The sequence below is a fragment of the Scyliorhinus canicula genome, chromosome 3 (assembly GCF_902713615.1).
Source record: "Scyliorhinus canicula chromosome 3, sScyCan1.1, whole genome shotgun sequence".
NCBI classification, from domain to species: Eukaryota; Metazoa; Chordata; class Chondrichthyes; order Carcharhiniformes; family Scyliorhinidae; genus Scyliorhinus; species Scyliorhinus canicula.
Genome location: NC_052148.1, coordinates 6075965 through 6088400, shown reverse-complemented (window position 1 = coordinate 6088400; position 12436 = coordinate 6075965). Strand labels below are relative to the sequence as shown.

Sequence of the window (12436 nt, the reverse complement as noted above, 5' to 3'; positions counted from 1 at the left end):
AGGCTCTGCATCCTATCAATGTCTCTTTGCAGCCTACAACAGCCCTGCACCTCATCCATGGCTCCACCAATCTTTGTGTTATCAGCAAATTTACTGACCCAGCCTTCAGTCCCCTCCTCCAAGTCATTGATAAAAGTCACAAATGAAATGAAATGAAATGAAAATGAAATGAAAATCGCTTATTGTCACATGTAGGCTTCAAATAAAGTTACTGTGAAAAGCCCCTCGTCGCCACAAACCGGCGCCTGTTCGGGGAGGCTGGTACGGCAAAAAGCAGAGGACCCAGCACAGAACCCTGTGTTACACCGCTGGTAACTGGTCTCCAGTCTGAATATTTTCCATCCATCACCACCCTCTGTCTTCTCAGTGCCGCAGTCCCAGTGCTAGCCACTGTGCCGCATGCCACCCCTTTCACCTTCTGCAAAACGGGATGGGCCAATATTGTTTCAAGTTCTCTAAAAACAAACATCACTAGTTTAACTGAAATGATTATCAATCTGCTGATGTCATCCAGTAAAGATACTTGAGACTGTTAATATATGTTAGATAAATACAAATATGATTGTTATTTCCCTTTGTATTGACAAGTTAGGCCCAGGTAGTGGGGAAATGGGGTGAGCCAATCATTTTTCTAGGAGGAATAGATAAGGGGTTGGGGAAGCGGTTCCATAAATAAAAGAGGAGGCAAGTTGAAGGAGGCATAAATTAATCAGGGGTTGGGTTATCACTGGTGCCTCACAGCGCCAGAAAACTGGGTTCAATTCCTGCCTCGGTAGGTTGTCTGTGTGGCGCTTGTACGTTCTCTCCGTGTCTTTGTGTGTTTCCTCAGGGTCCTCCGATTTCCTCCCACAGTCCAAAGATGTGCACATTAGATGGATTGGTCATGCTAAATATTCTCAGATGTGCCGGTTAGGGGGAGTTTCAGGGATTGGGCAGGGGAGTGGGCCTAATTAGGTTCCTCTTTCAGAGGGTCGGTGCAGACACACAAGGCCAAATAACCTCCTTCTACACTGTCGGAATTCAATGGTTTTATAGTTTTATCTGGCTGAAGGTGCTGTATGGCCCAGGAATATTGGACACAAGCAGGCTAGCCAATGAAGCCAATAGATACACTTTGCTACAGCAGAAACAGAGAATCCAGGGGAACATACTAATCCCAAACCCCATCCTGAAGGACATTGTGCTCTGCTGCACATCACAATATGCAGCATGTGCTTCCCATGTCACTTTGTCCTCTTTTCAATATTTGAAGATAATTGGTAAGGGGTAGAATAGACTAATGGAGATTTTTATATACTAAAGACTTACATGTATGCTCGGAGCCTAAGACGTCATCACTTTCCTTCTTGTCTGGGTAGATGGCAGTAAGGGAAACATCATATTTGGTGTCAGGATCCAGGTTATCTAAAACCTGGCTTGTCTCTTTGCCATTTATCATCATCTGGAAGAATAGGCACAAAGCGAAGGTCAAGATACGTTCAGTGCATGAAACCAATTTGTTTTCTGCAAACTGATTCCCTGAATAAAATGGGGATGTTTGAATTTGATATCACTCAGGGTGCCACAAGGACCTTAAAATCCTTTACCAACCCTTGGCTGCAGCCACCTTTCCCAGTGGCATTCCCTCATGGTCATTTGGAGTATTTCTGCAGAATATTAAATTGAAGGAATAAACTAATTTGGACTGTTTTGTTCATTACGCAAATGCTCTTCTTTGATTGGGCAACTGAGCCCAACATCTCAATACTAAAGAGCATATGGTCCGTGCGGAAAGCAGTTTTCTGATCACATTCAAGTACAATAATGCCATTCAGAAAGAATGTGCTGATGTTTCTGCAGGTTACGGTTCAAAGAGCTCATCCCACCCAATTGAGTTTTGGCCAATGTCCATATTTTCCAGTCCTGCCAGTGACTTTGCATGTCCCTGTTGGGAATGAAAAATACCTGCTGTTTTCAGTGTGATCATGCCCCCACGAGCAGCAAAGAATGCAACTCATTAGCAAGTGTGGAAAGGATTACAAGGATACAATGAAACATCGTTCCTGGAAAGGAGGAACATTTTCATACATATACAGATCTGGCTGACAGCGGTTTTGCTTCACACTCGCATGTTGCAAGGCAAATTTAAAAATCAGCTGGAGCTACACAAAAGCAGAAAGTATGGATTTCATCACCTCTTTTTTGTCCCCTCCCCCAGATGGAACCCAGCTGATTCTGTACTGGTCCGCCTCCTCCGATCCATGATCCCAGTCCATCCGGAAACTGTACCCCTTGATGTCCGAGAAGCGTAGGTTTGATGGTGCTGGAACAACCGCTGTGTGAGAAGAATGAGACCTTAAATGTACACATGTTGCAGAAAGGTAACAGAATCTGACAGAGTAGAAATGATGAGGCAAGGGAGGATATCAAAGCAAAGATGTGAGATACTGGCACTGATCACAAATAACTTGCATTGATAACAGTGCCTTTAATGCAGTAAAATGTCCTGAGTCACTTCAGAACATAGAACATAGAAAAGGACAGGCACTTAGACACTCCATGTTGCGCCGACCTGTGAAACCACTGTCAAGCCCATCTACACTATTCTCTGATCATCCATGTGTTTATCCAATGACCATTTAAATGCTCTTAATATTGGCGAGTTCACTACTGTTGCAGGAAGGGCATTCCACGGCCTTACTACTCTCTGAGTAAAGAACCTACCTCTGCCATCTGTCCTATATCTATCTCCCTCAATTGAAAACAATCTACCCTCGTTCTAGAAATCACCACCGGAGGAAAAAGGTTCTCACTGTCCACCCTATCTGATCCTCTGTTCATCTTATATGCCTCAATTAAGTCACATCTGAACCTTCTTCCCTCTAATGAGAACAGCCTCAAGTCCCTCTGCCTTCCCTCATTAGGTCTTCCCTCCATAACAGGCAACATCCTGATGAATCTCCTCTGCACCCTTACTAATGCTTCCATATTCTTCCTGTAATGCAGTGGCCAGAATTGCACGCAACACTCCAAATGTGGCCGCACCAGAGTTTTGTACAGCTGCAATTTGACCTCATGGCTCTGAAACTGAATCCATCTGCCAATAAAAGCTAACACACCGTCCGCCTTTTAACAAACCTATCAACCTGGGTGGCAACTTTCAGGGATCTATGGACATGGACACCGAGATCTCTCTGCTCATCCACACTACCAAGAATCATACCATTAGCCCAGTACTCTGTCTTCCTGTTATTCCTTCCAAAATGAATCACCTCACACTTTTCTGCATTAAACTCAATTTGCCATCTCTCAGCCAGCTCTGCAGCTTATCTATGTCCCTCTGTAACTTGCAACATCCTTCCGCACTGTCCACAACTCCAGCGAGTTGAATGCCATCTGCAGATTTACTCACCCATTTCCTATGCCCTCCTCCTCGCCATTTATAAAAATTACCAACAGCAGTGGCCCGAAAACAGTTCTTTGTGGTACACCACTAGTAACAAAATATTTCTCATGTACCCTCCTGGCTCTTCGTAGCTGTCTCTTTTGATCCTTCCTATCTAACTTGTAACTCTCGAGCACCCGAACTGAACCTTCACGTCTCATCTTTACATAAGCCTCCTTCTTCCTCTTGGCAAGTGATTCAACTACTTTAGTAACCCACGATTCCCTCGCTTGACCACTTCCTCCCTGCCTGACAGGCACATAAGGACATAAGAACATAAGAACTAGGAGCAGGAGTAGGCCCCATGGCCCCTCAAGCCTGCCGCACCAGCATGTTTTAATATTTTATCATTTAATTAATAATCCTGTTTGCTCTGATTCCTACCAAAGTGGATAACCTCACATTTGTCAATATTGTTTTCCATCTGCCAAACCCTAGTCCATTCACTTAACCCATCCAAATCCCTCTGCAGGCTTCCAGTATCCCCTGCACTTTCTGCTGTCCCACTTATCTTAGTGTTGTCTGCAAACTTGGACATGTTGCCCTTTGTCCCCAACTCCAAATCATTGAAGCAAATTGTGAACAATTGCGGGCCCAGCACTGATCCCTGAAACCACTGGCTACTGATTGCCAACCAGAGAAGCACCCATTAATCCCCACTCTATGCTTTCTATTAATTAACCAATCCTCTATCCATGCTACTACTGTACCCTTAATGCCATGCATCTTTATCGTATGCTGCAAAGTTTTGTGTGGCACCTTGCCAAAGGTTTACTTGAAATCCAGACATACCACATCCATTGGCTCCCCATTATCTACCACTTTGGAAGGTCCTCAAAAAATTACTCTCAATTAGTAAGGCACGACCTTGCCCTTTATGAACCCATGCTGCGTCTGCCTAATGAGACAATTTCCATCCAGACATCTCGCTATTTCTTCTTTGATGATAGACTCCAGCATCTTCCCTACTACCGAAGTTAAGCTAACTGGCCTATAATTACCCGCTCTCTGCCTATCTAATTTTTAAACAGTGGTGTCACGTTTGCTAATTTCCAATACGCTGGGACCATCCCAGAGTCTCCTGAATTTTGGTAAATTATCACTAATGCATTTGCATTTTCCCTAGCCATCTGTTTTAGCACTCTGGGATGCATTCCATCAGGGCCAGGAGACCTGTATACCTTTAGCACTATGAGCTTGCCCACCACTATCACCTTCGTGATAACAATCATCTCAAGGTCCTCACCTGTCATAGCCTCATTTCTATCAGTCACTGGCATGTTGTGTCTTCCACTGTGAAGACAGACCCAAAAAACCTGTTCAGTTCCTCAGCCATTTCCTCAACTCACATTATTAAATCACTCTTCTCATCCTCTACAGGAAAAATATTTACCTGAAAAGGCCCTAGTTGCTACATTCCTGCTCTTGTTCACTCTCACCATCTATCTTACTCTTATTTATAGCTTTTGTAGTAGCTTTCTGTTGCCCCCTAAAGGTTTCCCAGTCCTCTAGTCTCCCACTAATCTTTGCCACTTTGGATGCTTTTTCCTTCAATTTGACATTCTCCCTTATTTCCTTAGGTATCCATGGTCGATTTTCCCTCTTTCTACTGTCCTTCCTTTTTGTTGGTATCAACAGTGAAAAATCGCTTGGAAGTTTCTCCACTGTTCCTCAACTGCTTCACCATAAAGTCTTTGCTCCCAGTCTACCTTAGCTAGCTCGTCTCTCATCTCATTGTAATCTGCTTTGTTTGAGCACAAAACACTACTGTTTGATTTCACCTTCTCACCCTCCATCTGTATTTTAAATTGCACCATATTGTGATCACTCCTTGCGAGAGGATCCCTAAATATGAGATCATAAGTCAATCCTGTCTCATGACGCAGGAACAGAACTAGGACTGCTTGTTCACTAGTAGGTTCTATTACATAATGTTCTAGGAAACTATCACGGATACATTCTGTAAACTCTTCCTCCAGGATGCCTTGACCAACCTCGTTAAAGCAATCGACAGGTAGAATAAAATCCCCCTTGACAACGACTGCACCATTTGAAAAAAAATGAAAATGGCTTATTGTCACGAGTAGGCTTCAATGAAGTTACTGTGAAAAGCCCCTAGTCGCCACATTCCGGCGCCTGTCCGGGAATGCTGGTACGGGAATCGAACCGTGCTGCTGGCCTGCTTGGTCTGCTTCAAAAGCCAGCGATTTAGCCGAGTGAGCTAAACCAGCCCCTCTATCTCAACCATTTCTGCATGCATTAGTTATTTCTTTGTTTATTGACTGCCCCACCATATTGTTACTATTTTGTGGTCTGTAGACTACTCCTATCAGTGACTTTCTCACCTTACTATTCCAAATTTCCACCCAAATGGATTCATGGGTTGACCCTGTAATCCGCATTCAATTTTTTTCTACCAATATGAATCACCTCGCACTTATCAGGGTTAAACTCCATCTGCCATTTTTCGGCCCAGCTCTGCATCCTATTAATGTCTCTTTGCAGCCTACAACAGCCCTGCACCTGATCCATGGCTCCACCACTCTTTGTGTCATCAGCAAATTTACTGACCCAGCCTTCAGCCCCCTCCTCCAAGTCATTGATAAAAGTCACAAATGAAATTAAATGAAATGAAAATCGCTTATTGTCACATGTAGGCTTCAAATAAAGTTACAGTGAAAAGCCCCTAGTCGCCACAATCCGGCGCCTGTTCGGGGAGGCTGGTAGGGCACAAAGCAGAGGACCCAGCACAGAACCCTGTGTTACACCGCTGGTAACTGGTCTCCAGTCTGAAAATTTTCCATCCATCACCACCCTCTGTCTTCTCAGTGCCGCAGTCCCAGTGCTAGCCACTGTGCCGCACTGTGATTGTCTGTGTGGCGCTTGTACGTTCTCTCCGTGTCTTTGTGCGTTTCCTCTGGGTCAACCGATTTCCTCCCACAATCCAAAGATGTGCACATTAGATGGATTGGTCATGCTAAATAGTCCCAGATGTGCCGGTTAGGGCGGGTTTCAGGGATTGGGCAGGGGAGTGGGCCTATTTCGGTTGCTCTTTCAGAGTGTCGGTGCAGACACACAAGGCCAAATAGCCTCCTTCTGCACTGTCGGAATTCTATGGTTTTATAGTTTTATCTGGCTGAGGTGCTGTATGGCCCAGGAATATTGGACATAAGCAGGCTAGGCAATGAAGCCAATAGATACACTTTGCGACAGCAGAAGCAGAGAATCCAGGGGAACATACTAATCCCACACCCCATCCTGAAGGACATTGTGATCTGCTGCACATCACAATATGCAGCATGTGCTTTCCATGTCACTTTGTTCTCTTTTCAATATTTGAAGATAATTGGTAAGGGGGTAGAAAAGACTAATGGAGATTTTTATACACTAAAGACTTACATGTACGCTCGGAGCCTAAGACGTCAATACTTTCCTTCTTGTCTGGGTAGATGGCAGTAAGGAAAACATCATATTTGGTGTCAGGATCCAGGTTATCTAAAACCTGGCTTGTCTCTTTGCCATTTATAATCATCTGGAAGAATAGGCATAAAGCGAAGGTCAAGATACGTTCAGTGCATGAAACCAATTTGTTTTCTGCAAACTGATTCCCTTAATTAAATGGGGATGTTTGAATTTGATATCCCTCAGAGGGCTACAAGGACCTTAAAATCCTTTACCAACCCTTGGCTGCAGCCACCTTTCCCAGTGGCATTCCCTCGTGGTCATTTGGAGTATTTCTGCAGAATATTAAATTGAAGGAATAAACTAATTTGGACGGTTTTGTTAATTGTGCAAATGGTCTTCTTTGAGTGGGCAACTGCGCCCAACATCTGAATACTAAAGAGCATAGGGTACGTGCGGAAAGCAGTTTTCTGATCACCTTCTAGTACAGTAATGCCATTCAGAAAGAATGTGCTGATGTTTCTGCAGGTTCCGGTTCAAAGAGCTCATCCCACCCAATTGAGTTTTGACCAATCTCCAAATTTTCCAGTCCAGCCCGTGTCTTTGCCTGTCCCTGTTGGGAATGGAAAATACCTGCTGTTTTCAGTGTGATCATGCTGCCTCGGCCAACAGAGAATGCAACTCATTAGCAAGTGTGGAAAGGATTACAAGGACACAATGAAACATTGTTCCTGGAAAGGAGGAACATTTTCATACATATACAGATCTGGCTGACAGCGGTTTTGCTTCACACTCGCATGTTGCAAGGCAAATTAAAAAATCAGCTGGAGCTACACAGAAGCGGAAAGTATGGATTTCATCACCTCTTTTTTGTCCCCTCCTGCAGATGGAACCCAGCTGATTCTGTACTTGTCCGCCTCTTCCGATCCATGATCCCAGTCCATCAGGAAACTTTTCCTCGTGATGTCCGAGAAGCGTAGGTTTGATGGTGCTGGGATAGTCGCTGTGCGTGAAGAATGAGACCTTAAATGTACCCATGTATCAGAAAGGTAACAGAATCTGACCGAGTAGAAATGATGAGGAAAGGGAGGATATCTGAGCAAAGATTTGAGATACTGGCACTGATCACAAACAACTTGCATTGATAACAGTGCCTTTAATGCAGTAAAATGTCCTGAATCACTTCAGAACAAAGAACATAGAACAGTACAGGCACTTCGGCCCTCCATGTTGCGCCGCCCTGTTAAACCACTGTCAAGCCCATCTACACTATTCTCTTATCATCCATGTGTTTATCCAATGACCATTTAAATGCTCTTAATGTTGGCGAATTCACTACTGTTGCAGGCAGGGCATTCCACGGCCTTACTACTCTCTGAGTAAAGAACCTACCTCTGACATCTGTCCTGTATCTATCTCCCTCAATTGAAAGCAATCTACCCTCGTTCTAGAAATCACCACCCGAGGAAAAAGGTTCTAACTGTCCACCCTATCTGATCCTCTGATCATCTTGTATGCCTCAATTAAGTCACATCTGAACCTTCTTCCCTCTAATGAGAACAGCCTCAAGTCCCTCTGCCTTCCCTCATTAGGTCTTCCCTCCATAACAGGCAACATCCTGATGAATCTCCTCTGCACCCTTACTAATGCTTCCATATTCTTCCTGGAATGCAGTGGCCAGAATTGCACGCAACACTCCAAATGTGGCCGCACCAGAGTTTTGTGCAGCTGCAATTTGACCTCATGGCTCTGAAACTGAATCCATCTGCCAATAAAAGCTAACACACCGTCCGCCTTCTTAACCAACCTATCAACCTGGGTGGCAACTTTCAGGGATCTATGGACATGGACACCGAGATCTCTCCGCTCATCCACACTACCAAGAATCTTACCATTAGCCCAGTACTCTGTCTTCCTGTCCTTCCAAAATGAATCACCTCACACATTTCTGCATTAAACTCAATTTGCCATCTCTCAGCCAGCTCTGCAGCTGATCTATGTCCCTCTGTAACTTGCAACATCCTTCCGCACTGTCCAGAACTCCAGCGAGTTGAGCGCCATAGAACATATAACGATACAGCGCAGTACAGGCCCTTCGGCCCTCAATGTTGCACCGACATGGAAAAAACTAAAGGCCATCTAACCTACACTATGCCCTTATCATCCATATGCTTATCCAATAAACTTTTAAATGCCCTCAATGTTGGCGAGATCACTACTGTTGCAGGTAGGGCATTCCACGGCCTCACCACTCTTTGCGTAAAAAACCCACCTCTGACCTCTGTCCTATATCTATTACCCCTCAATTTAAGGCTATGTCCCCTCGTGCTAGCCACCTCCATCCGCGGGAGAAGGCTCTCGCTGTCCACCCTATCTAACCCTCTGATCATTTTGTATGCCTCTATTAGGTCACCTCTTAACCTTCTTCTCTCTAACGAAAACAACCTCAAGTCCATCAGCCTTTCCTCATAAGAATTTCCCTCCATACCAGGCAACATCCTGGTAAATCTCGTCTGCACCCGTTCCAAAGCTTCCACGTTCTGCGTATAATGAGGCGACCAGAACTGTACGCAATACTCCAAATGCGGCCGTACTAGAGTTTTGTACAATTGCAACATGACCTCATGGCTCCGGAACTCAATCCCTCTACCAATAAAGGCCATCACACCATAGGCCTTCTTCACAACCCTATCAACCTGGGTGGCAACTTTCAGGGATCTATGTACATGGACACCGAGATCCCTCTGCTCATCCACACTACCAAGAATTTTACCATTAGCCAAATATTCCTTATTCCTGTTATTCTTTCCAAAGTGAATCACCTCACACTTCTCCACATTAAACTCCATTTGCCACCTCTCAGCCCAGCTCTGCAGCTTATCTATGTCCCTCTGTAACCTGCAACATCCTTCCGCACTGTCTACAACTCCACCGACTTTAGTGTCGTCTGCAAATTTACTTACCCATCCTTCTGCGCCCTCCTCTAGGTCATTTATAAAAATGACAAACAGCAACGGCCCCAGAACAGATCCTTGTGGTACGCCACTTGTAACTGAACTCCATTCTGAACATTTCCCATCAACCACCACTCTCTGTCTTCGTTGAACTAGCCAATTTCTGATCCACATCTCTAAACCACCCTCAATCCCCAGCCTCCGTATTTTCTGCAATAGCCGACCGTGGGGAACCTTATCAAACGCTTTACTGAAATCCATATACACCACATCAACTGCTTTACCCTCGTCCACCTGTTCAGTCACCTTCTCAAAGAACTCGATAAGGTTTGTGAGGCATGACCTACCCTTCACAAAACCATGCTGACTATCCCTAATCATATTATTCCTATCTAGATGATTATAAATCGTATCTTTTATAATCCTCTCCTTCTAATCCATCTGCAGATTTACTCACCCATCTCCTATGCCCTCCTCCAGGCCATTTATAAAAATTACCAATAGCAGTGGCCCCAAAACAGTTCTTTGTGGTACACCACTAGTAACAAAATATTTCTCATGTCCCCTCCTGGCTCTTCGTAGCTGTCTCTTTAGATCCTTCCTATCTAACTTTTAACTCTCGAGCACCCGAACTGAACCTTCACGTCTCATCTTTACATAAGCCTCCTTCTTCCTCTTGGCAAGTGATTCAACTACTTTAGTAACCCACGATACCCTCGCTTGACCACTTCCTCCCTGCCTGACAGGCACATCAGGACATAAGAACATAAGAACTAGGAGCAGGAGTAGGCCCCATGGCCCCTCGAGCCTGCCCCAATTGCATGTTTTAATATTTTATCATTTAATTAATAATCCTGTTTGCTCTGATTCCTACCAAAGTGGATAACCTCATATTTGTCAACATTGTTTTCCATCTGCCAGACCCTAGTCCATTCACTTAACCCATCCAAATCCCTCTGCAGACTTCCAGTATCCCCTGCACTTTTTGCTGTACCACTCATCTTAGTGTTGTCTGCAAACTTGGACATATTGCCCTTCGTCCCCAACTCCAAATCATTGAAGCAAATTGTGAACAATTGCGGGCCCAGCACTGATCCCTGAAACCACTAGCTACTGATTGCCAACCAGAGAAGCACCCATTAATCCCCACTCTATGCTTTCTATAAATTAACCAATCTTCTATCCATGCTACCACTTTACCCTTAATGCCATGCATCTTTATCGTATGCTGCAAAGTTTTGTGTGGCACCTTGCCAAAGGTTTACTTGAAATCCAGACATACCACATCCATTGGCTCCCCATTATCTACCACTTTGGAATGTCCTCAAAAATTTACACTCAAATAGTAAGGCACGACCTTGCCCTTTCTGAACCCATGCTGCGTCTACCCAATGAGACAATTTCCATCCAGACGTCTCGCTATTTCATCTTTGATGATAGACTCCAGCATCTTCCCTACTACCGAAGTTAAGCTAACTGGCCTATAATTACCCGCTCTCTGCATACCTCCTTTTTTAAACAGTGGTGTCACGTTTGCTAATTTCCAATCCGCCGGGACCATCCCAGAGTCTCCTGAATTTTGGTAAATTATCACTAATGCATTTGCATTTTCCCTAGCCATCTGTTTTTGCACTCTGGGATGCATTCCATCAGGGCCAGGAGACCTGTATACCTTTAGCACTATGAGCTTGCCCACCACTATCACCTTCGTGATAACAATCATCTCAAGGTCCTCACCTGTCATAGCCTCATTTCTATCAGTCATTGGCATGTTGTGTCTTCCACTGTGAAGACAGACCCAAAAAACCTGTTCAGTTCCTCAGCCATTTCCTCAACTCCCATTATTAAATCACTCTTCTCATCCACTACAGGAAAAATATTTACCTGAAAAGCCCCTAGTTGCTACATTCCTGCACCTGTTCACTCTCACCATCTATCTTACTCTTATTTATAGCTTTTGTAGTAGCTTTCTGTTGCCCCCTAAAGGTTTCCCAGTCCTCTAGTCTCCCACTAATCTTTGCCACTTTGGATGCTTTTTCCTTCAATTTGATACTCTCCCTTATTTCCTTAGATATCCATGGTCGATTTTCCCTCTTTCTACTGTCCTTCCTTTTTGTTGGTAACAACAGTGAAAAATCGCTTGGAAGGTTCTCCACTGTTCCTCAACTGCTTCACCATAAAGTCTTTGCTCCCAGTCTATCTTTTCTCATCTCATTGTAATTTGCTTTGTTTGAGCACAAAACACTACTGTTTGATTTCACCTTCTCACCCTCCATCTGTATTTTAAATTGCACCATACTGTGATCACTCCTTGTGAGAGGATCCCTAAATATGAGATCATTAGTCAATCCTGTCTCATGATACAGGACCAGAACTAGGACTGCTTGTTCACTTGTAGGTTTTATTACATAATGTTCTAGGAAACTATCACGGATACATTCTGTAAACTCTTCCTCCAGGATGCCTTGACCGACCTCGTTAAACCAATCGACAGGTAGATTAAAATCCCCCTTGACAACGACTGCACCATTTCTACATACATCAGTAATTTCTTTGTTTATTGACTGCCCCACCATATTGTTACTATTTTGTGGTCTATAGACTACTCCTATCAGTGAATTTTTCACCTTACTATTCCAAATTTCCACGCAAATGG

General features: G+C 44.2%; 1 protein-coding gene across 1 annotated transcript in view; it reads right to left on the bottom strand.

Moving 5' to 3' along the window:
* Positions 1-12436, bottom strand: part of LOC119963598 (tenascin-X-like) — a 621159-nt gene that overhangs the window by 453777 nt on the left and 154946 nt on the right. The window contains exons 23-26 of the mRNA XM_038792929.1: positions 7690-7829; positions 6824-6956; positions 2175-2314; positions 1309-1441 (exon numbers count right to left, since the gene is read on the bottom strand). Coding sequence (XP_038648857.1) covers positions 1309-1441; positions 2175-2314; positions 6824-6956; positions 7690-7829 — 546 coding nt within the window. The remainder of the gene's footprint in view (positions 1-1308; positions 1442-2174; positions 2315-6823; positions 6957-7689; positions 7830-12436) is intronic.